We start from the raw sequence: 25411 nt of genomic DNA, 5'->3' as shown, positions 1-25411 counted from the left end.
TATATTTATATATATTATATATTTATATATATATATATATATTTTTTTTTTTTCCTCATAACAAAATAAAATAAAATGAAATATGGCGAAAACAAAATGGAGAAAAAATAAATAAATAAATAAATAAAGAAGACTTAACATAACATTTCTTTTTCTTTCTTTCTTTTCCTCATAACAAAATAAAATAAAATGAAACATGGATAAAACAAAATGGAGAGAGAAATAAATTAAAAAAAAGATAATAATAGTAAATAAAAATAAAAAATAAAGAAAGAAATAAAGAAGACTTTAAAAAAGCCAACATAACATTTCTTTTTTTTCTTTCTTTTCCTCATAACAAAATAAAATAAAATGAAATATGGATAAAACAAAATGGAGAGAAAAATAGATTAAAAATAAATAAATGATAATAATAAAAAATATAAAAAAATAAATAAAGAAGACTTTAAAAAGGCCAACATAACATTTCTTTTTTCTCTTTCTTTTCCTCATAACAAAATAAAATAAAAAGAAATATGGATAAAACAAAATGGAGAGAAAATAAATTTAAAAAAAGATAATAATAGTAAAAAGAAAATAAAGAAATAAAGAAATACATAAAGAAATAAATAAAGAAGACTTTAAAAAACATAACATTTCTTTTTTTCTTCTTTTTTTTTCTTTTCCTCATAACAAAATAAAATAAAATGAAATATGGATAAAACAAAATAGAGACAAAAATAGATTAAAAATCAATAAATAATAATAATAAAAATAAAAATACATAAATAAAGAAGACTTTAAAAAGGCCAACCTAACATTTATTTTTTCTCTTTCTTTTCCTCATAACAAAATAAAATAAAATGAAATATGGATAAAACGAAATGGAGAGAAAATAAATAAAAATACAAAAAAAATTAAAATTAAAAAAAATAAAAAAAAATAAAGAAAGAAATAAAGAAATAAAGAAGACTTTAAAAAAGCCAACATAACATTTCTTTTTTCTCTTTCTTTTCCTCATAACAAAATAAAATAAAATGAAATATGGATAAAACAAAATGGAGAGAAAAATAAATAAATAAATAATAATAATAATATAAAAATAAAAATAAAACAGAAATAAAGAAGACTTTAAAAAGCCAACATAACATGTATTTTTTTCCTTTCCTCATAACAAAATAAAATAAAATGAAATATGGATAAAACAAAATTGAGAGAAAAATTAATTAAAAAAAAAAAAATAAATTCTTATTATTTTCTTTCTTTTCCGCATAACAAACTCAAATACAATGAAATATGGATAAAACAAAATGGATAGAAAAAAATTTAAAAATAAAAAATAATAATAAATAAATAAAGAAGACTTTAAAAAAGTCAACATAACTGGGCAAGATCAGTATCATGTGACTGTGTGTGTGCTGCTTGAGAAGGGTGGGGGTGGCTGGCTGTCAGTCAGGCTGCAAAACAAATTAAGGCAAGATTAAAAAGAATAAGATAAAATGAAGTAAAATATAAATAAATAAATAAATGAAAAAGAAAAAGAAATAGAAAGAAAGAAAGAAAGAAAGAAAGAAAGAAAGAAAAAGAAAGAAGGAAATAAAGAATACTTTCAAAAAGCCAACATCACTGGGCAAGTGATTGACACAGCAACCGTCCAATAGAAGTGTAGCTGACGCCCATGACTCCATTGTGATTGGTCACTTGTTCAGTCTATATATTCCTCTGGATTGGTGGTCGCGTAGCAACAGAATTGATTGACACAGCAACCGTCCAATAGAAGTGTAGCTGACGCCCATGACTCCATTCTGATTGGTCACTTGTTGGGTATAAATTCTCTCTGTCGTATTTCCTCTTCCTCTTTCTTTCACGCGTCCCTGCTTTGAGAGGTAACGATTCTTCTCTCTCTCAGAAAACAACAAAAAAAGTGACATTGAGTGAAATGGTTGATTTGTTTCTGCTTTGTGAGATAAACGCTTATACTAGCTAAATGTTTATGTCCTGTAAGAGTAGTAAAAGTAACGTTAAGGTGGTGAGATTGTGACGTTGCGCGGCCTGCTAGCTAATATGTTGCTAGGCAGCAGTTAGCCGGCTAACGTTAGCTGCTGGCCACATGGCAAGGCAAGTTTATTTATATAGCACATTTCAAACACAAAGGCAATTCAAAGTTGGAAGCTGGTATTCATAAACCCTAATTGTGAAGCATGAAATCTCAAAAATAGAAGTACAGTTGTATAGATTTACAGAAAGTTGCCAGTTCATAGGTATATCTAGTTAGAACTAATGCAGTCTAATTGTTTGAATTATGTTGAAAGTTATTTGACCCTCTTATAAAAGTGCCTGACACAGATGCTAGCATTTGGGTTTTTCATTGAGCTGTACACCTCATTCAACTGTTGGCTCTAATTTGCTGCCAATGTAAGTTTGTGAAGCCTAACATCTTAAAAATAGATTTACAGTTTTTATATAATTAAATAAAGTTGCCAGTTTATTAGGTATAACTAGTTAGAACTAATGCAGTCTAATTGTTATGGTGAAAGTTGACTCATTCTACCCTTGCTGATAGAAATGGGGTGAACAATAACTCAAAATACACCCCAGGTAATGGTCAAAAGCACCTCAAAATGACCATAACATTTGAGGTAGCACCTAACAAAAATATAACCTTCAAGAGGTTAGGATTTATTTCAAGGTTGTTGTAGTGGCTCATTTGTTTTAACGAGGTGTACCTATAAACTCTTAACTGTTTCAGGCATTAACAATACAGTTTCTGATGGCATGGTGTGTGTGACTGGTGAAGTGGTGACTTGGCATTTCTAGTGTTATACATTATCAAACTAAATTACAAACTATTATAGGTACATTTTGAGTCCACATTGTTAAGCAATTTGTGCTAGCAAATTATCTTTGAAGGTATAAAAATGCCATGTGTATCAGCAACACTGTAGGAGAAAACCTAGTTGATTTGTACAGTCTCTGGCTGGTATTCATGAACACTGTCAATGTGCAGGATAAGTTACAATGCAGCTTGTTTGGTGCTGCTTTGTCGTTCCCCCTGCAAACAGTAACTTGTTTCCTCGCTATACCTTTCAGTCAGCATCCCTTGACTGCCAGGCACGTATGGTTTCAGACAGATTAAAAAAATATGAAGTTGAGCCTCAGACAAGTGTTCAAACTTGCCCTTTAATGTTTAAATTCAGATTAAACTCCAGCTACCAGTTCACACTCAGTACTTGGTCCATGTGGGGACTTAAACCGGCGACCCTTCGGTTCCCAAGCCAAGTCCCTATGGACTGAGATTCCCCATGTAGATTGTGTCTGTTCTGTTTCTAAAGTACATCTATTAATGTTCATTTCTTTGTATGCAGGTATTACCTTGTCTTTAAACCAGCTGTTTATAGCGATCCTTGGAAGCACTGCAAAGATGCCCAGGGAAGACAGGGCCACGTGGAAGTCCAACTATTTTATGAAAATCATCGTAAGTAGGAGTTTATACTTACGTAAGTTTATATTTACACATAATCTATTAATATACTCTAATGTGATATATTGGAACATGTGAAATTAATTGATATTCGTCATCTTATTTTGCAGCAACTTCTGGATGACTATCCAAAATGCTTCGTTGTGGGTGCAGACAACGTGGGCTCCAAGCAGATGCAGACCATCCGTCTGTCTCTGCGTGGAAAGGCTGTTGTGCTGATGGGTAAAAACACCATGATGCGTAAAGCCATCCGTGGCCACCTGGAGAACAATCCTGCCCTGGAGAAGTGAGTTTACTATTCCCTACTACCCTGAGCAATCATTTTTAATACAGCAGGATAAGTTACAATGCAGCTTGTTTGGTACTGCTTTGTCGTTCCCCCTGCACACAATAATCTGTTTCCTGCTATCCCTGTCTGTCTACTTCCCCTGACAACCAGGGACGCAAGGTTTCAGACACATGGCCACTTTTTCTCTATGTAGAAATGATCTGCTCACATAATGTTGACAGTTGATTCCATAATTTGACAGGCTTCTGCCTCACATTAAAGGAAATGTGGGCTTCGTCTTCACCAAGGAGGATCTGGTTGAGGTCAGGGACCTGCTGCTGGCCAACAAAGTAAGAGTCCTCAAGAGAAATCTTTCTTCATCTTGTAAAAGTGCTTAACACGGATGCTACCATTTGGCTTGTTCCTTGAGTTGTACACCTCATTCAACTGCTGGCTCTAAATTGCCAAAGTAATTGTGAAGCATGCCATCTTTAAAATAGAAGTACAGTTGTATAGATTTACATTAACTGGCCAGTTTATTATTAGTTAGAACTAATGCAGTCTAATTGTTTGCATTATGCTGAAAGTTATTTGACTCATTCTACCCCTGCTGAATCAAACAAAATTACAAACTATTATAGGTATATTTGGAGTCCACATTGTTGAGTAATTTGTGCTAGCAAATTATCTTTGATGGTATAAACATGTCATGTGCAGCTGCATCAGCGAAACTGTAGGAGAAACCTAGTTGATTTGTACAGTCTAAGGCTGGTATTCATAAACCCTGTCAAGGTGCAGGATAAGTTACAATGCAGCTTGTTTGGTGCTGCTTTGTCGTTCCCCCTGCAAACAGTAACTTGTTTCCTCGCTATACCTGTCAGTCAGCATCCCTTGACTGCCAGGCACGTATGGTTTCAGACAGATTTATAAAAAAAAAAAAAAAAAAAAAAAATATGAAGTTGAGCCTCAGACAACAGTATTCAAACTTGCCCTTTAAGGTATAAATTCAGTCTTAACAAAGTAGCATACTAACCTTCACTCTTCAATACTCCAGGTGCCTGCAGCTGCCCGTGCTGGAGCCATCGCCCCATGTGATGTGACCGTGCCAGCCCAGAACACTGGTCTGGGTCCTGAGAAGACCTCTTTCTTCCAGGCTCTGGGTATCACCACCAAGATCTCTAGGGGAACCATTGAAATCCTGGTGAGTTTGAAACTATTATAGTGTAATATTTGGAATTTCGTTGGCTTGACATGCAGGATGGATTGCCTCACATGACAAGTTAATGTCAGTGAAACACATGGATGTCAAAACAGTGTACATCAAAACGTTTGCCTCAGTATCTAACAAGCATTTTTTGTCCCCAGAGTGACGTCAATCTGATCAAGACTACCGACAAGGTTGGTGCCAGCGAGGCCACACTCCTCAACATGCTGAACATCTCACCCTTCTCCTACGGACTCAACATCCAGCAGGTGTATGACAATGGCAGCGTTTACAGTCCTGAGGTGCTCGACATCACAGAGGCTTCTCTGCATGGCAGGTTCCTGGAGGTGAGATGCTGCGCTTGTATAAAGAAAACAGCCTTTTCAATTGTCGAGATGCAGGATAAGTTACAATGCAGTTTGTGTGGTGCTGCTTTGTCGTTCCCCCTGCACACAATAACCTGTTTCCTCGCTATACCTGTCAGTCACATCCCTTGACTGCCAGGCACGTATGGTTTCAGACACTGATTAAAGTACTGAAGTTGAGTCTCAGACAACCTGTCCTTGAGGTTTAAATTCAGTCCTTAACAGTCCATGTTAAGTCATGTTTGTTTGGAATATCTGTATGTACGAATTGTTTGTTCACTATATAAAACTTGGGCTTTACTTTAGGGTGTGAGGAACATCGCTAGTGTGTGTCTGGAGATTGGCTACCCCACTTTGGCCTCAGTCCCCCACTCCGTCATCAATGGTTACAAAAGAGTCCTGGCTGTCGCTGTGGAGACGGACTACTCCTTCCCTCTGGCAGACAAGGTATGCATATCAAATCAGTATTTATCCCATTTGTTAACATGTAGGATAAGCTTCAGTGTTTAATCAGCCTGTTTTGCAAGACCAGGAAAACCACAAGGTATAAATGGAAAACTAACATTATACCCTTTTCCTCACAGGTCAAGGCCTTCCTGGCTGACCCAACTGCTTTTGTTGCTGTCGCAGCACCAGCAGCTGCTGTGACTGCTGCAGCACCAGCAGCAGCTGCTAAGGAGGAGGTTAAGGAGGAGTCTGAGGAATCAGATGACGACATGGGCTTCGGTCTGTTCGACTAAAACAAATACAACAAACAAACTAGATTTGAGTCAAATAAGACCATGATTCAATAAAATCTCATAAAAACCATCTATTTTAATTTTTCTTGCATTATTTTAGAAGGTTGCAATTGGTACAACTGCAGGTGGATGCTGTGCTCTGTAGTCATTAACTATTATTGGGTGGAGATTTTATAAGTACTTTATTAAAAAAGTACTATATAATTTGATTTTACAGGGTTTGCCTGTTTAACATTAACAGATGCTCACAACTTTTGTATTTAATCCATTAACTGGTTCCAAAGTTACTTGAGAATCTTGACTTCATGGGATGATAACCATGTAGGGAAGTGGTGTTTGGTATTGCATAAACATTTTTTCAAGGGTGGAAACAGTTTGTTTCAGCCTTAAAAATCTTACTGAAGTGGATGGTATTTGTCTTCTATATGACCGAAAAGAGCTTAAATGTTTCAATAAATGGCAATTTAGTAAAGCTGCAATTTTATTTGCAGTTTTACCAGGCTATTTCCCTTAGGGAGTCTTTGCCAATACAACTTTCAAAGGGGAAAAAAATGAGATATGGATTTACATTTTGAAGCTGGTGTAATCCCTAGAAAATGTAATTACAAATACTTGCCACACCTCTTAATAGTAAATGGATATTAGCAAGAGCAGCCAGTGGCCTGCTAAGGGATGGTGATGAACGGTCAATGTTACACTGACTTTGATATCAAATCCTGTATTTTAAATTTTTCCAGTGGGAATTTTGCTTACATTTTGGTTGAATTGGGTTAAGTGAGTAAGGAGTCCTGATTTTGACTAGTATTGTATCATTAAAACTACCCTGTGTAGTTTCAAATTCAATATGCAAGTGTCTGATCTGAGGAAGTGACAATATTCATCTATTTGAGTTTACTACATACAGTGGAGGAAATAAGTATTTGATCCCTTGCCGATTTTGTAAGTTTGCCCACTTACAAAGAAAAGAATGGTCTATAATTTTAATGGTAGGTTTATTTTAACAGTGAGAGACATAATATTAAAAAAAAATCCAGAAAATCACATCATATAAAAGTTATAAATTGATTTTCATTTTATTGTGGGAAATAAGTATTTGATCCCCTAGCAACCAACAAGAATTCTGGCCCCCACACACCGGTTAAATTAGTCCTCTCGCTTTAAGAAAGTACTCCGAATCTCAACTCGTGACCTGTATAAAAGACAACCGTCTCAACTCATTACCTGTATAAAAGACACCTGTCCACAATCAGATTCCAACCTCTCCACCATGGGCAAGACCAAAGGGCTGTATAAAGGACGTCAGGGACAAGATTGTAGACCTGCACAAGACTGGAATGGGCTACAAGACCATCAGCAAGCAGCTTGGTGAGAAGGAGACAACTGTTGGTGCCATTATTCGGAAATGGAAGAAACACAAAATGACCATCAATCGCCCTCGGTCTGGGGCTCCACGCAAGATCTCGTCTCGTGGGGTATCGATGATCATGAGAAAGGTGAGGGATCAGCCCAGAACTACACGGGAGGAACTTCTTAATGATCGCAAGACAGCTGGGACCACAATCACCAAGAAAACCATTGGTAACACACTACGCCGTAATGGATTAAAATCCTGCAGCGCCCGCAAGGTCCCCCTGCTCAAGAAGGCACATGTACAGGCCCGTCTGTTTGCCAATGAACACCTGAATGATTCAGAGAAGGCTTGGGAGAAGGTGATGTGGTCAGATGAGACCAAAATTGAGCTCTTTGGCATCAACTCGACTCGCCGTGTTTAGAGGAAGAGAAATGCTGACTATAACCCCGAAAACACCATCCCCACCGTCAACCATGGAGGTGGAAACATTATGTTTTGGGGGTGTTTCTCTGCTAAGGGGACAGGACAACTTCACCGCATTGAAGGGAGGATGGACGGGGCCATGTACCGTGAAATGTTGGACGACAACCTCCTTCCCTCAGCCAGGACACTGAAAATGGGTCGTGGATTGGTCTTTCAGCACGACAATGACCCAAAACATACGGCCAAGGCAACAAAGGAGTGGCTCAAGAAGAAGCACATTAAGGTCATGGAGTGGCGTGGCCAGTCTCCGGACCTTAATTCCATATAAAATCTGTGGAGGGAGCTGAAGCTTCGAGTTGCCAAGCGACAGCCTCGAAACCTTAAGGATTTGGAGATGATCTGCAAAGAGGAGTCGACCAAAATCCCCCCTGAGATGTACGCAAACCTGGTGACCATCTACAAGAAACGTCTGACCTCTGTGCTTGCCAACAACGTTTCTCCACCAAGTACTGAGTCATGTTTTGCTAGGGGATCAAATACTTATTTCCCACAATAAAATACAAATCAATTTATAACTTTTATATGATGTGATTTTCTGGATTTTTTTTTTTATATTCTGTCTCTCACTGTTAAAATACACCTACCATTAAAATTATAGACCGTTCCTTTCTTTGTAAGTGGGCAAACTTACAAAATCGACAAGGGATCAAATACTTATTTCCTCCACTGTACATATACACAAATATATATATATATATATATATATATATATACATACACACATACATACGTATGAAAATAGAAAAATAATAATAATAATAATAATAATAAAGATAATAATGAATAAGTAAATAAAATAAACATTTTAAAAAGGAAAAAGATACTACTATGACAAAAAAGGGGCCCCATACTTTGTAAAATTGACTTTCTGTTCCCAGGGTGGTATAACGGATTTTCTATAAATTCATACAGGACATAATGTCTCTGATCCATTATGAGAGGGAAGGAGAGGCAGAATCCTTCCACTTAAGTAAGATAGCTCGTCGAGCTAGTAAAGAGGTAAAAGCCAAGACGTTCAGCTTTGCTTTAGGCAAGTTTAGACCTTTATTGTTTTTGTACAACGTTTTTTTAATTAATGCGATGGCCTGAACTGTGCCAACATACCATCACATATTACCTTAAGTAAATGTAACTTAAAGGGACTGTTTGTAACTTTTTAAGCGTATAAATGTAGCGGGTCGGCACACATGCGCGTTCGCATATGTGCGCTCGCGTGTGGCCGGAGCCTCGTCTCCGCTGCCTGCTCTCCTTCACTCAGACAGCGCACGCGTCTCGCTCCACCTCTAGACGTGAACGCGCGCTCACTACACACTGCAGAAGAGTTAGTTTAGCTCTGAGAATATCTAGTGAATGTAGAGTGGATGTTTGTGCAGAAATAACTGCTGCAGCTCCTCCAGACCAACAGAGGTTTTCCGTGTCTTGTGAAGTGACGGGGCTCCTCAACGAGTTACGTTATTGTCTCGTTACCGACCGGGTGCCGGTGTCTTCGGCTGCCGGCTGCAGTCGGGAGGCGATAACGTAACTCGTTGAGGAGCCCCGCTGCCTGAGCCTGCGCTGAGGCAGGAAAAGCCAACACTAGGATCAGCAGTGATTCATGGAGAGACCTTTGTCTGGTCAGCTAACATTACTGCCAAGCAGCTGAAATATAGAGTGATATTGTGCTTTTAGCTGACGTGTGTCGCCTCACTGTTGTGAGCGATGCTCGTCCATGTCTATTTAGAGCGAGCAAGCGCGAGTTCGATGCTGACTTTCGTTGATTTCAAGGCCACAGGTGTCGCTGTTAACAAGCATTTCTGAAAGTTACAAATAGTCCCTTTAATTAAAAAAAAAATGTGTCTTTGTGAAATTTCCACCTATGACAACTTTGTATTTAAAAGCCTCTAATTTTATTATAAATACATATTTTCAAGTGAGGGCACCTGTCAACAAGAATTTTAAACATATATCATTCAAAACATTGTTAGTAATGTATGATATCACTCAAGTTCACTGCAAAAAGACATTACAGTACCAGTTTTACTTGGGAAAGGAGAAGGAAAAGCTGTGATTAAAAGGAAAGGAGTTGAGATATGGCAGAAAAGATGGAAGGAGGACCAGAAAGGAAGGAGATATTTCAAAATACAAAAGTCGGTCATAACAAAGACGTATAAAGAAAGGAACAGAAGGGAAGAAATCATCATAACAAGACTCAGGCTGGATCACACAGGTCTTAATGGCACTTTGGCTTTAATGGGGAAAAGGAACAGTGACAAGTGTGGGGATTGTGGTGATAAAGAAAATGTGGCGCATATCCTAATTCAATGTAAAAAGTATGAGGCTGAAAGAAAAAGACTACAGGACCAAGTCAGAGAGGAGGGACGGGATTGGGATCTGATGGGGATACTGGGAACAGAGGGTGAGGGGGTTGAAGGCACCAGGAAGGCATTATTAATGTTCTTAACCCTCCTGTTGTCTTCCTGTTGACCGTGCAACTTTTGGTCTGGTTTGACGGTTTATAAAGCATACGGTATAAATTATCACCCAAAATTATCACCCAATTCTATTACACCTTTGTAGCAAATTCATTCCAACTCATTTTCACAAGTTTTACACTTTTCTTTTCGTAATTTATGGTTAATAAACATTATTTGCATGAAATTACACCTAATCTTTGAATAAAAAAAGCAGAAATTACTAATTATTTTGACTATAGTTAGTATCAGAGGAACATAATGTTGAGGGATTATCACAGACAATATTATAAATATTATAATATAAAACATTTTCAATGGCAGCACATAATGACACCTTTTTAGCCAACTGCTTTCCAACTCATTATCACAAGTTTTAAACTTTTTTCTTTTTAATTTATGGTCAATAAACCTAATTTACATGAAATTATACCTAATTTTTGATTGAGAAAACCCCCCAGAAATTATGAATTACTTTCATTCATGTTATTTTGGGGCAGTTAGATGAAAGAAAACCATATTTATGATATAATGAAGTTTGAAAACAGGTCAAATTTCACCCGAGGACAACAGGAAGGTTAAGAGACACAGGATTGGTGGATAGAATTTAAGAGTAGGAGTAAAGAGCAAATGACATGATGTTACACACTCTTGTACAGTAGGTGGCGGTATGCACCTTAAAGTTGGTTGCGATCCGCCAGAAACCGAGAGAAGAAGAAGAAGAAGAAGATGATATCACTCATCACTACCTCTGTGCAAAGCACTTTTATTCTGAAAACAGACCGGAAGTCTCGCTGGGCTGGTGGAGCTGTAGTGTAGTAGAGGCGTAGCTCGCTAGATCAGCTACAGGAGGAAAACATCCACTATGGCTGAGGTAAGGCTTTTAAAACATTGACATATAATGTGATACCTAAATGTTAAACATGTTCACGGTGATGTATTGATCAGGATGAAGGTGATAAAGGGTAACACTGACATGCTTTCCAGCAGCGTTGATGATGATGGCTCAGCAAACTGTAAGCTAACGTGTTATTAGCTTGCTGGCTAACAGTAGCCAACAGGCAGATCGTAGTATTTAATATCATTTTAGAGTATTATACTGTACTATTGTGTCATAATATCCAACCTACAACAACAGTGTCAGCATCACATATATATCATGGTGATTGTCATCCGATTATAATACTATAAAAGATATTAGATGTTGTCCTAGCTGTTAGCATGCTAACGTTAGCTTATATAAGTCAGTTGGTAGTGTAGATAGATTGACAGTAGGTGCTACTCTTCAGACAGATGTTCTTCATGAAATGATTTTCTTTTCTTTCTCCAGACCCACAGTTTACAGGACCTCCAGCAGCCAGCTGTCTCCTCCAAGGTGTTCGTCCAGAGAGACTATGGTTCAGGAACCATCTCCAAGTTCCAGACCAAGTTCCCCTCTGAGCTTGAGTCAAGGGTATGTATGTACAGTGTTTACATGGATGCAGGGAATGAAATAAGCACCTGCCACCTGCCAAATTATTATTATTGTCCTTTATTTAAAGGGACTATTTGTAACTTTCAGAAATGCTTCTCAACAGCGACACCTGTGGCCGTGAAATCAACGAAAGTCAGCGTCGGGCTCGCGCTTGCTCGCTCTAAATATACCTGAACGAGCATCACTCAAAACAGTGAGGCGACACACGTCAGCTAAAACCACAATATCACTCTATATTTCAGCTGCTTGGCAGTAATGTAATGAGGCAGCGGGGCTCTCCAGCGTGTCTCCTCTGCTCTCTCCGCCCGCAGCCGGAGAGAGCAGAGGAGACACCGGCACCCGGTCGGTAACGAGAAGACAACGTAAATCTCTGTAGAGCTCCGTTACTTCCCAAGACACGGGAAACCTCTGTTGGTCTGGAGGAGCTGCAGCAGTTATTTCTGTACAAACGTCCCCTGTGCATTCACTAGATATTCTCAGAGCTAAACTAACTCTTCTGCAGTGTGGAGTGAACGCGTGTTCACGTCTAGAGGTGGAGCGAGCTGAGCTGTCTGAGTGAAGGCGAGCAGGCAGAGGAGGAGGGTACAGCGGCTACACGCGAACGTGCATATGCGAGCGCGCATGTGTGACGACCCGCTACATTTATGCGCGTAGAAAGTTACAAATAGTCCCTTTGACCAGGTTAGTCCCATTGAGATCAAAGATCTATTTTACAAGGGAGACCTGGCCAAGATAGCAGCAAGACAGTTATAGTGAAAGTAACAGCCAACACATAAATTAACAACATTAAAACTTGCTCATACAAAACACTTGCACACAGACAACCTGGACTGTAACAATTTCACCAGAGCTTTAAACTCATTCAAGGTAACTAAGTTTTGAAGTTGAAGATCAGATTGTACATTATTCCAAGCAGTAGGTGCCTAAAACGTAAAAGCTTTCTTTCCCAATTCAGTCCGTACTTTGGGAACAACAAATTGCAAAATGTCCATAGAATGAAGATTATGACTTCCAGTTTTCCTTTTAAAAGTGAAGACAAGTAAGAAGGAACTAAACCCAGAATGCTTTTGTAGATAAACACATACCAATGACTGAGGCGACGAGCACATAAGGATGACCAATTCACTTTAGAATAGAGTACACAATGTTGAGTAAAAGAACTACAGTTTGTAATGAATCTCAGTGACCCATGATACACACTATCCCAATAACAGGGTAAATGTTGGCTGTGGCAGGTGACAATTTCAGATCACCTGCCACCATGGCAGGCAGGTTTTCCTTATATTAAGAAATATTATTTTTAAAAAGCCTAAATTAAATATATGGTAACACTTAATTTTACAGCTTTGAAAGAAATTTCAAATAGGTAACATGCTAATTATCACCTAATTACCATGAAATTTGCAGAGCTGTAAAATGAAGTGTTAACAAATATAGTCACGGATTAAGATTACATGATATATTCCATAATTCTAAAGTCTGATACCACTGACTCCGTGTTTATAATTTTAAAGCGTTCTACCTAAATTTCAGAAGTGGCAGACAAAAAAAATTAGTGGCTGGTAGAAATGTTCAGTGACCTGCCACAGTGGCAGGTGAGGAAAAAGGTGAATTTCAGACCCTGCATGGATGTTATGTCATGATGACATAACAAGGTTGTGTATAATAACTAAACCGTTTGTGCGGTTTCAGCTTGATAAGCAGCAGTTTGAGGAAACCATCCAGACTCTCAACAACTTGTATGCAGAGGCAGAGAAACTAGGGGGGAAGTCTTATCTGGAGGGTTGCCTGGCTTGTGTAACTGCCTACACAATATTCCTCTGCATGGAGACACACTACGAAAAGGTAAAAACTGCTTCAATCAATGTTATGCCGTGTATATCGTCAGCTCATATTTTTTGTCTGTGGTGGGTTGGACAGATCTACATATTAATGTGTATCTTAAATTAGCATGCTACTGTCTGTCTCTCTGTGTGCAGGTGTTGAAGAAGATTTCAAGGTACATTAAGGACCAGAATGAGAAGATATATGCTCCCAGGGGTTTGCTGTTGACTGACCCCATAGAGCGAGGCCTCAGAGTCGTATCCTTAACCTGACATATGGCAGTAAACGGTGGGGTAGAAAAGTATTAAAGTTATACTGATCTAACATTAGGCTTCCTGATTTGGCAATGTTGCCTTGCTCATCTATTAATATTTACATCTACATGCTTGGCCAGGTTATTCTTTGACTTTGTCTACTTCTAATGTAACTAGTGTCTTCTCAACCTTAGAGAAATACGGCACTTAGTTCCATAAGTCCATCCATTATCTGTAACCGCTTATCCTATTCAGGGTCGGTCGCGGGGGGCTGGAGCCGATCCCAGCTGACATTGGGTGAAGGCGAGGTACACCCTGGACAGGTCGGCAGACTATCACAGGGCTTACACATAGACAGACAACCATTCACGCTCATACACGGGCATCAATTAACCTAACCAGCATGTCTTGATGTGGGAGGAAGCTGGACAACCTGGAGAAGCTCCATAAGTCATGTAGTAAATTTAAAAATAGTTGGTGTAACTTTGTGTATGCTAAGAAAAGTACATTTTAGTTAATTATATAAGAAAACGGCGGCGCCTCGAAAGCTCACCTGGTAGAGCGGGCGCCCCATGTACCAAGGCTGAGTCCTTACTGCGGCGACCGTGGATTCAAATCCAACCTGCAGCCCTTTACTGCATGTCATCCCTTCTCTCTCTCTCTCCCCCTCTTTCAACTGTCACTGTCTCTATCAAATAAAGGCAAAAGCCCAAAAACATATTTTAAAAAGAGAGCAAAAAAAAAAAAATTGAAGAAAACGTGCATGTAGCATTGTGTGTATTTTCCTTAACTTGCCATCTTCTAGGTTGAAATTACCATCTATGAAGACAGAAGTATTGGTTCTGGAAGATAAAGATCCTCGGGGTATGGAATCCTTCTGATGTATTTTTAATGAAGAGTTCGGTCCACTGTTAACGTTTTGGATGCTCCAATTTGATATTTTTGCCCTTAACTCAAGAAATCAGGATTTTATTAAGGGATTTTCCCAAAACGTCAGCCATGAAAGTTGTTTGTTTTTTTAGCCGCAGTCAAATTGATCTCTGACCACTTTTAATTCCAGCATTTCATAATGAGTGCTCATTTAAGCAGGACATTTACTACCATCTAATAGTCAAAACATAAAATAAAACAACACTGGAATCTCTATTGTCTGTACCCATTGCCTATTCTTAATGCTAACAGAACTTTCTTTTTTCTTTCTGTCGTCTACCTCTCTGTATAGGCTGATGACTCTGACCAGATACTCTTCATCATCTGTCCTGCAGCACATATTCAGATGTCTGCTTCTCCTGAATGGATGTATATAATTTCGATCTGATCCTTTTCTCTGTTATTTATAAGTACTCTACTGTCTGCCTATCCATATATGTTTGTAAATGTGTTTTCATGTCTTTTTATACATGCAGTGTGGTGTATAAATCCTGTCCTAGTTGATCAAGACCGGTCTTTATGAACAGTGCCATCGTGTTAAATGCAACTTTTTGACCATAGTAAATATAAGTGATTTGACATGTTTATGTTTTTGCAAATAATATAAAGTCAAATAATATCTAGTCGCCAAGAACAGTTATAAGAAATAGATAGGGGCAGAGTTGTTGGCCCAGTCTGTAAACAGTAATCCTGTTATGGGCAGTGCTCCAAAGTATTAACATGCAACATGTTGTAGCCTTTGTTGAGGCGAATGTTTTCTTATCTGTGCATGACTTTTTTTAAAACATGCACATTGGAAGATCTGAACTGGATTTTTTTTTTGTGACTAAAGATTGAGCATGTTTACTGTTTACAAATTCATCACAAAGTAACAGCGTGATGTAGTATATTTTGAGAAATGTCCCTCTCTGTGTCATAGTACAATAATCTCCCAAATCATATTTAACAATCCTGTTCCATGTTTCTCATAAAATTCACCATCTATACTGTGAATGTCATCCCCTTTTTCATTATCACCAAACACCACAAAAACCTTAAACACTCTCAACTCCACAGATGATTGCTATTGTTGGTGTTTGATACAGCCGGTGTACTTTTCTTACAAATATTGTTCTGTTTTATCTAAATAAATAACCTTTTCCTGAAATATGTGTATTGACTTTATTTCTAATATGAGAATGCATAAGGCTTTGAAGAAAATAAGCTGTGTTAATTTGTTTGGGCAATGGGTTAAAAAAATGGTATTTGTTTAGAGATATTCTTATATTATTATCATTAACACAAATTAATTTTAATGGAATCCGTTGGTACCAATCATGTGATACCAACTTGTTGAGAAGGAGACTAAATAATGCTAGACACTTGTGCTAAATTTTGGCAAGGAAAAACAGGCACAGCCATTTTCAAAGGGGTCCCTTGACCTCTGACCTCAAGATATGTGAATGTTGATATACATGTTGATAAGAGTATTGAATACTTGACAAATGTACATTTAAGGTACATTTTGAACAGATAAAAAGAAATGCAGATAAAAGCCCTAGTACAGTGGTCGGCGACGTTTACTATCAAAAGAGGCATTTTAGTAAAAAAAAAAAAAAAAAATCTGTCTGGAGCCTCAAAACATTTGAGCATTGTGATGAAGGTAACACAGTTTATAGTCTAAGTATATAGTATATAAGTCTAATGCAGTGAGGGCCAAAGAGCAAATGTACTACTGAGTATTAGGGCCACATTGAGGGAAAAAACATCTGAGATTTCCAGAATAAAGTCAAAATATTACGAGAATAAAGTCATAACTTTACGAGAATAAAGTCGTAATATTAAGAGAATAAAATCACAACTTTACGAGAAACTGTTTTTAATATTACGAGAATAAAGTCATAACTTTAAATGGAAAAAAAGAAAATAAATCAAAATTAATATTTTATAATATTAACTTTATTCTCATAATACTATGACTTTTTTGTCATAAACTTATGACTTTATTCTCATATTACAACTTTTTTTGTCATAAACTTGTGACTTTATTCTCATATTACAACTTTTTTCCCCATAAACTTGTGACTTTATTCTCATAATATTACAGCTTTTTTTCTCATGAACTTTTTACTTTATTCTCATTATATTATGAATTTATTCTCGAAATCTCAGATTTTTTTTTTTTCCTCAATGTGGCCCTAATACTCCTTCGTACCAGAGACCTACAACAATGATAAATAAAAATGAAAATGTAAACAAAAATTACTCATTTCTATTTCTATAAATCCACAGGGAGCCACTGGAGGAGCTGAAGAGCCGCAGGTTGCTCAGAGACCCCTGGTCTAGTAGGAACCTAGTAACGGCGCTTTTATTGTGAAAAGTCAGACCGGATATGCATCTGAAGGAACGCTAAAAAACAAAAACATCTGCTTCCGGAAGCTAAATAATTAAAGCTAACCAACTGCTACCTGTTTCACACGGCTACAGCATCTCACTACAACAAGTCCAAGTCCAAATAGTAACTTACAGGTTAACCATAAAGGTAAGACCACTCAAGTAGATTTGTTATGAGTAGTTAATGTGTTGTTTAGGTAAATAAAAGGCACTATAACCAGCTGGTTTAACTAACCTATATGTATGAACCTCTCTACTCATGGCTGCTAGCTAACCTTACTGGCCACAGTCAATGTGTTTTAGATGATATTTAAGGTTTAAGGTTAAGATCAGTAATAAATTAACTTCACCACTCTGTCCACAGGTCCTCCTCTGTCCTCCTCTGTCCTCCTCTGTCCACAGGACCCCCATCCACCTCTGTCCACTCCTCTGTCTTCCTCTGTCTCCTCTGTCCTCCTCTGTCCACAGGTCCTCCTCTGTCCTCCTCTGTCCACAGGACCCCCATCCACCTCTGTCCTCCTCTGTCCACTCCTCTGTCTTCCTCTGTCCACTCCTCTGTCTCCTCTGTCCTCCTCTGTCCACTCCTCTGTCTTCCTCTGTCCACCTCTGACCTCCTCTGTCCACCTCTGTCCACTCTTGTCCTGCTCTGTCCACCTCTGTCCTCCTCTGTCCACCTCTGTCCACTCTTGTCCTGCTCTGTCCACCTCTGTCCTCCTCTGTCCACCTCTGACCTCCTCTGTTCACCTCTGTCCTCCTCTGTCCACACCTCTGTCCACATCTGTCCACTCCTCTGTCCTCCTCTGACCTCCTCTGTCCACCTCTGTCAACCTCTGACCTCCTCTGTCCATTCCTCTGTCCACACCTCTGTCCACCTCTGTCCACACCTCTGTCCACCTCTGTTCACCTCTGTCCTCCTCTGTCCACACCTCTGTCCACTCCTCTGTCCACCTCTGTCCACACCTGTCCACATCTGTCCACTCCTCTGTCCTCCTCTGTCAACCTCTGTCCACCTCTGACCTCCTCTGTCCACACCTCTGTCCACTCCTCTGTCCACACCTCTGTCCACCTCTGTCCACACCTCTGACCTCCTCTGTTCACCTCTGTCCTCCTCTGTCCACTCCTCTGTCCACACCTCTGTCCACCTCTGTCAACCTCTGTCCACACCTCTGTCCACCTCTGTCAACCTCTGACCTCCTCTGTCCACACCTCTGTCCACCTCTGTCCACACCTCTGTCCACCCTGGCGTTTCCTTGTTTCGATGGCATTTATCTCCCAAAGGAAGAAAATGAATTCCTGCATCATGTCAAGGAGGATCTGGAAACATACCAAGAGAAGAGCAACCACAAGAGGTAAGTTCAGGTTATTATGTCCATTAAGAAAGGATGCACAACAGCTGAACATGTGGATCATTAAATGTTAGTTATATGCCTGTTTTAAACACAGTAAGTAAGTAAAGCTTTATTTATATAGCACCTTTTAAAACACACCGTTACAAAGTGCTTCACACACAAGAAGAAGCATCAAACAATGAAAAAAACAAGGAAAAATTACTGTATGACACACAGAAACAATGAGAAACAGATCGAACAAACACAGACAAACATACATGTGGATGAGGCCTTTAGAAAGGTCAGTTTACTGGTCAGACAAAATGTGTTTTATTTTTAAGAACTCATAATTCCACTTTACATCTTCCTGCCATCCTCCTAAAGAGTGCAATCTTGTAAATACCTAGGAATATGAATTGAGTTGGACAGTTTTACACTTGAACTTTGTGTGAGACAAGTGGCACATAAACTGTAGATACATTTTTATTTTTCTTATATTGGAATAAAGCAGTGTTTCATATAAATCAGGGGTCAGCAACCGTTACTATCAAAAGAGCCATTTTTGGCTGTTTGGAGCCACAAAACATTTGAGCATGTGATGAAGGTAACACAGTTTATAGTCTAAGTATATAGTATATAAGTCTAATGCAGTGAGGGCCCAAGTGAAAATGTACGACGGAGTATTAGGGCCACATTGAGGGAAAAGAAATGTGAGATTTCGAGAAAATAGTCATAAAATTATGAGAATAAAGTAATAATTTAACGAGAAAATAGTTATAATGTTACGAGAATAAAGTCATAACTTTACGAGAAAAGTCGTAACATTACGAAAATAAAGTCAGAACTTTACGAGAAAAAAGAAAATAACACGTAAAATTACTACTTTATTATATTATGACTTTATTCTCTAACTCTCAGATCTATTTTTTTCCTCAATGTGGCCCTAATACTCCGTCGTAACATAGACCTACAACAACGATAAATAAAAATGAAAATGTAAACAAAAAAACAGTTATTCATTTCCACTAATTTTTTTTAAAAATCCACAGGGAGCCACTGGAGAGGAGCTAAAGAGCCGCATGTGGCTCCAGAGCCGCAGGTTGCAGACCCCTGCATTAGGGAGATAAATATTGAATTCAGTACTCATTGTGTGTACTTAATTCTTCTAATAGATCCTTTATTAATCAGGTGGTTCTCAATGCCAAGTCTATGTTGAAAATATGTAAAAACAAAGTTGCTTTCATATTGTCAAAAGAAAATATGACCTTACTGTCTTTCTCTGTTTCCATGCCCTCTTGTGTCTCTGTCCAGTGTGCTCCTGTTCCCCCCTCTACCCAGCAGACTGCGTTACCTGATCCACAGGACCATAGAGGACCTGCCAGAGCTCACCACCTTCTCAGTGGGGGATAGCTGGTGCCGGAGGGTGGTGGTCTGCAATTCTGAGCTCAGGTCCTGAATGTAGACAAGATCTTTGTTATATCATGTGCAATAACATATCATTGCTGTATTGCTTACGTGCACTTTGCCTGTGATGTAACAACAAAGACGGGTCTTTCTTGGTTTTTGTTTCACATTGCTGTTGTTTGTTTTTGAGTCTTTTTTTTTTTATAGTAGAATACATTTTTATAGAATAAGTTAAGACATTTGTTTTTCTGTAGGGGTGAGATAGAGGAAGACGGTGAAGACGGCAACGACAGCTTGTGTGAAGACCCCCTAAGAAGCAGGGAGGAGATGGGTGACTACGCCAAGTCTAAATCTTCAATCCCATCGCGAAGCCGAGGACCTAAGAGGCCGGACAAAGCCCTTTACATGCCACGAGCTGCTCGGAAGAGACTGTCCTTACAAAACACACAAGAACCCTCAGGGGAACAAGGGTTGCCCAGTCCCGCCTCAAGTAGCTGCAGCTGCATCAGCAGTTCATCGGACGCTTGTTCCTGTCCCGAAACTACAGAAAAAACAAAGTCTTCATCCACGTCCGGACAGGAATGTCTCCCCAGTGTAGCGGAGTGTATCCTCAACCATGCTGCTGACAGTTCAGCACTTTGTCCGGAAGAAGAGAAACAAAAGTTGGTGCTGACGGTGCATGAAGCTGAGCCCCCAGTCTGGGAACAGACTTTGTCCTGCTTCTCTGACATGACTCTGGAGGAGGATGAGAAGGGCAAGGAGGACATATGCACAGACACAGATGATGTAACTGAAGAGGTAAGCCTGCTTTTGGTTTTCTGCTTTTTTATTTTCCATTGCTCTGTACTTTTTTGGATTAACATACATTAAACTCTTTCATTTTGAGGCCACATTAGCACCATAAATTGTAATCTGTCCTATCAGATCAAGGCACATCTGAAAGAAGCCGTGACCGTTTCCATCCAGCACGTTCACAATGACTACTCCATCTATGAGAATGTGTGTCTCAGCCCGGATAAGTTTTGCCACGTGATCGAGATCTACGACTTCCCTGCTTGTTTCAAAACGGAAGACCTCATGGATGCTTTCACAGACTACAGGTGTGAGCAGAGAGTTTAGATCCTAAACCTCTATATAGATCAGATCTGGCAGTTTGTCTCCAATAGCTTTTCTATTCTAGTTCAGGAGACTTCTGGTTTAAATTTGAATCATTCTTTAAACCAATGGTTCCCTAACCGATTGTCATTAAAGCTCCTACTTGTATCTAAGAAAAGCTGAGGCCCCACAACTTCATGTTGTGAATTTTTGGAAATGAATAAATCTATCTTTTTTTCAATAAATGTTGACTTTTGGACTCAACACTTTGGAGTTATTGGAAATGTTTAGATCACACGAGTCAGAAACAATCCTTCGCAGCCACTACTGGAATCTAATTCTACGAATAATATAATAATAATAATATTTTTGGAGCCTGATCTTTATCTGAAACTGTGCAGAAACAATACGTTTAAACATAATGTGGCCTACTAAGTAGCAAAAAAAAGACTTTTGTAGAAATTATCCAGTAAGTGTGTTATTATGATATTAGTTAAACATGTTAAAATTTTGACAACCTCAGAGCAGACAAATCCTGGCACACCCTCTAATCTTTGGTGACCCCTTAAGAGGGGCCCGGATCCTAGGTTGGGAACCACTGCTTTAAACTGTGGCTTAGATATTTTCTGTATTTACTCTACAACAATCGAGTTTGAGACTCATCCCGTATGTCCAATGTAAGTAAATTTAGATCTCAAACAATTGATCCAGCTATCAATCTCCTAAAGTGCTTTCCTGTCTGTCGCAGTGATGGTGGAATGAAGATCGAGTGGGTCGACAACACACACGCCCTGGGGGTTTTCTCCAATGAGACGGCAGGTATGAGTCGTCACTGCACAATGGATGTTGTGCTGGGGTTGAGGTTAAAAGATGAATGATTGAAAATGTACTAACGTATTGCGATGTCATGTGCAGCACTCCACGCCCTCTCCATCTGCCACCCAGTGTTGAAGACAAGAGCGCTGGCTGAAGGGAGTAAAAAAGCCAAAGGAAAGGCCAGTAGACGGGCAGGTAGGCCATTCACTAAACTTATATGAGCCCTGTGGTATTTGGAATAATATGCTTGTTGATGATGTGGATCAGATGGCTGTTTCTGTGCCGTCTTCCAGAGTTTATCCAGCCAGTAAAGGAACGTCCCAGGACAGACTGCGCTGTTGCAAGGCGGATGGTGACCAGAGCCCTGGGGCTGCGGGGACGAGGCAGAGTGCAGCGATACTGAAGGGAATCGCTATCCGCTAATGGAAAATACAGGTGAACAGACTAACACAAGTGAAGTTTTAGACATTTTAAGTCCACAAAGAAATGTCACGTTACTGCAAAGTGTCTTTTCGCTTTCATCAGAGGTTCCTTTTCAAAGCATTTCCATTAAAAAAAAATGTTCAGCATATAAATTTGGATCTGCTTTCACCAATATTTATTTCAAAAAATTTAGTGATTTTCCACATTCACCCATGCATACAAAATATATCCAGTCAGACAGCAAGCACTTAAAATGAATTATTGAATTTGCTACATTAAAAAAACTAATTCACAAACAATGATGAGGCATTTTCACACACATTTGTGGCTTTTACAGTACATCCACAATGTTATCATAGTCCCTGACGGTAATAATGTAACAAAACTCAGACATTGAGACAGAAGCTGAAGAGGATGTACAGATCGTGAAGATGCAAATGTGTCAATAAATAAAACATTTTCAAAAGCGAGCTCAAGTATGTGGAACACAAAATCCAGGAAGAAAAACATTCCCACTTAATTTTGTGACTGCAAATCTTTACAGATTGTCAGAAATACTGCAGGAAACAAATCCAAGCAACCTTTGCGTTCAGCACTGTAGGGACTTTAGGTAGCCTAAATTACAGTTTTGGTTACAATTTGTAGAAAGTTAAATACAGGTCTTTATAAAAACATCAATTATTTGTCTCATTAGTTGCGTTGTTGCCATGTTGTTCTACAGTAATTATAATCATGTACTGTATTTGTTTTCAGTTTCTAGTTAAAGCCTTTAACTATCCAATACTGTGGAAGCAAATGTGATTTTAAACATACAGTGCAAGATTCAGTTGTAGCACCTGGTTTAGCAGTAGACTATTTTCATTCATCCCAAGCAAACATATCATAAGAGTGAAGGTCTCATCTAATGGATTTTGGTTTGAGGCTTTTCCCAAACTCTTTAAACTTTGGCTTAGAAGACAACTGTTGGCACAGTTAATTTAATAAGTTATTTGGCAGCACCCCTCCCTGACATCTCTCCCAGCAAGCACCTGGTCAAAACGTACATTTTACTGGCAATAAAGGAACTAAGACACTAAGAGATAAGGACACTTTTGTACAGCTGAATAATAGATTTAGTAAGCAAGCAGTTCATTTTCTCATTGAGTCGTTGTCCGTTGTACCAGTTGAGCCCTGAGCCCAGCAGCAATCCAGCACAGCTCCAAGGAAGCACAACAGTACAGCTCCCTCTAGTGGTTGTCAAATATCAATATATGCTTCCCTAATGTCTGTCCGTCCGTCTGTCCGTCCGTCCGTCTGTGTCGTCCATCTTTGGCCTACCTGTGTGAAAGCTCGTTGTTCAGCAATCCGGGGAATATATCCTCTGTTTCTGAACTCCGTGAGCCACCTGTGAAGTCAGACAGGGAAAGGATGATGAAGACAAGATAAATACTGTGTAACATAATACAAATTAAATGATGAAGCTCCTGGTCAAACAAATCTAAACTTAAGACGTCATCAATCGCCAACTATTTTGATAATCGGTTTGAGTCATTTTTTTTTAGATATAATCTAACAGTCTATTCTATGTTCTACAGAAAGGCCCGGCGGAGGTCTGCCTCCACTCATTGGTCCTCTGTAGAGGCTCCACGGGGGCCACCAACAGCTGGCTGATCATGAAGAGTATGACTACCGTCCAGCATTGTCTGCCTGCTTCACTGATCGGTACGGCACGTTTGCATGGTGAACGAGGGGACTGGCAAGAATTGACTGCAACATATCAGCAACATCCACCCTGCTGAAGTGTCCTTGGGCAAGACGCTGAATCACAACCAGCCTCAAAGTTGCTGTTCTGTAGTCGAACCTGACCCCTGTGGACATTGTTGTTGTGGTTCCTGTTGTTCACGTTAGGATCAATAATCAAAAAGAAAGTATGAGTCCAATGTGGAAATGGTACTGGAGAAGCTATTAGCTTGTTTTGATTTGAATGCATGTTGTCTTGAAACTAAAGTGTGTTTCGAGGGTGTTTAATTTACAGGCAGGGATATTTTTGTTTCCTCCTTGCCCAGATGATGTGGGATTTGTTGCATAATTCTACACAAGTATTCATTATTTTCTAACTTAATGTTGAATTAATCCACAGCTTAATTCTCAGGATTTGGTTAAAGAAATGTTACATTGTGCGCTGTAAATGCAGCCAGATTTTTATATGGAGTGGACAATTCCCACTGACAAATGTGATGTAGATCCATTTACAGAATCAGATCTGTTAAAAGGCTAAATATTGTTTTCAAAAGCCAGCATTTCAATAGAGAGACAGTCGTACGGGAAAAACACATGTACAGTAGCAGCAATGTTACGCTTGATATTTTCTAATGTTTTAGTTCATTTTTAAACTTTGTTTTAATTTTTGTAAACAAGTTGCAAGATGTTCAGTTGTTTTTCATATTTATTATTATTTTCCTCTAAATAACACAAAACTACCTTAGATTTGATTGTTGCCTCAGAGGCAAAGTATTCAAGTTCGTTCTCCACATCACAGAAAACTAGACAGTTTCAGAAGTTTTTGATCAACTAAAGTTTGAGTTTTGGAAACTTTGAATGTTAGGCCCTTTGTACCTGTTACTGTATTTAGTAAAAGAAAGATGTTGAGTATTTTATTTTTTGTCATACTGAAATGGGATGTTTCCCTGGAATTATCTTTTGTGCCTGATGTTGGAGTGACGGGACTTGTTCTGTGGTATGCCTCTATGCATTACCTATGTCAGTTACCTGTAGAGTTTAATTGCATCCCTTGAGTCATTTCAGGGAGAAGAAGACTTGATTATAACGTTTAATACTGCACAATCCCATGACAATATGAAAACTACACATGGTTTTTGACTTGATTCGTTGTAGAAAAGTTTCAGTGACGTAAAAGTTGAAATAAACATACAGTGCAGCTAAAGTGTTTTTGGTTTTGTGTGTTTTGTTGACTCTTGAGCACGTCTGAAATAAATAATAAAAATAAACTGTGTTAAATGTTAATCATCTTAACTTAAAGTCCTGACTAATCTTTAATATGAGCATTTTTACATCTTACATATATCAGGTGATATAAAAACTGTAACCCAATTTTAGGGAACAGAAACACAAATTCATTATATTTAATATTTGGTTCAAAACCCCACAACTAAAAGTATTAATTGTATTT

General features: G+C 38.7%; 4 protein-coding genes and 2 non-coding genes across 8 annotated transcripts in view; 5 read left to right on the top strand and 1 right to left on the bottom strand.

Moving 5' to 3' along the window:
• The first annotated feature begins 1742 nt into the window (after nt 1-1742).
• Nucleotides 1743-6109, top strand: rplp0 (ribosomal protein, large, P0). 2 transcript variants are annotated; one of them, XM_037780043.1, is made up of 8 exons: nt 1743-1865; nt 3345-3454; nt 3571-3746; nt 3991-4078; nt 4783-4929; nt 5094-5279; nt 5604-5744; nt 5882-6109. In XM_037780043.1, the coding sequence occupies exons 2-8, from the start codon at nt 3401-3403 to the stop codon at nt 6035-6037; spliced, it is 948 nt and encodes a 315-aa protein (XP_037635971.1). In that variant the 5' UTR covers nt 1743-1865; nt 3345-3400; the 3' UTR covers nt 6038-6109. The 2 variants fall into 2 exon arrangements, with proteins under 2 accessions (XP_037635971.1, XP_037635978.1); XM_037780050.1 differs by lacking the exon at nt 1743-1865 and having other exon boundaries at nt 3345-3476.
• Nucleotides 4521-4650, top strand: LOC119499103. Its single transcript, XR_005209257.1, has one exon. It is a non-coding gene; the product is annotated as a small nucleolar RNA SNORA63 (small nucleolar RNA).
• On the top strand, nt 5328-5456 carry LOC119499104. The gene has a single exon (XR_005209258.1). It is a non-coding gene; the product is annotated as a small nucleolar RNA SNORA63 (small nucleolar RNA).
• A 4929-nt stretch (nt 6110-11038) lies between the features above and the next one.
• golga7 (golgin A7) lies at nt 11039-15950 on the top strand. The gene is made up of 6 exons (XM_037784139.1): nt 11039-11195; nt 11652-11774; nt 13488-13640; nt 13775-13876; nt 14679-14737; nt 15096-15950. The coding sequence occupies exons 1-5, from the start codon at nt 11187-11189 to the stop codon at nt 14724-14726; spliced, it is 435 nt and encodes a 144-aa protein (XP_037640067.1). The 5' UTR covers nt 11039-11186; the 3' UTR covers nt 14727-14737; nt 15096-15950.
• Nucleotides 15951-18010: 2060 nt separating this feature from the next.
• On the top strand, nt 18011-25165 carry r3hcc1 (R3H domain and coiled-coil containing 1; the record flags this gene model as incomplete). The annotated part of the gene is made up of 8 exons (XM_037772990.1): nt 18011-18525; nt 19816-19953; nt 20163-20706; nt 20833-21008; nt 21752-21822; nt 21919-22014; nt 22113-22254; nt 23817-25165. Coding segments are annotated over 7 exons (1650 nt in total), but the record flags the coding sequence as incomplete, so codon positions are not given.
• The window catches only part of loxl2a (lysyl oxidase-like 2a), a 37361-nt gene continuing 34344 nt past the window's right edge, over nt 22395-25411 (bottom strand). For both annotated transcript variants that reach the window (XM_037774591.1, XM_037774599.1), the window contains one exon: nt 22395-23626. In XM_037774591.1, coding sequence (XP_037630519.1) covers nt 23556-23626 — 71 coding nt within the window. In that variant the 3' untranslated portion in view covers nt 22395-23555. The remainder of the gene's footprint in view (nt 23627-25411) is intronic.

The sequence above is a fragment of the Sebastes umbrosus genome, chromosome 1, assembly GCF_015220745.1.
Source record: "Sebastes umbrosus isolate fSebUmb1 chromosome 1, fSebUmb1.pri, whole genome shotgun sequence".
Classification (NCBI taxonomy): Eukaryota; Metazoa; Chordata; class Actinopteri; order Perciformes; family Sebastidae; genus Sebastes; species Sebastes umbrosus.
The sequence above is the reverse complement of the archived record's forward strand: the minus strand, read 5'-3'. Positions and strand labels throughout refer to the sequence as shown.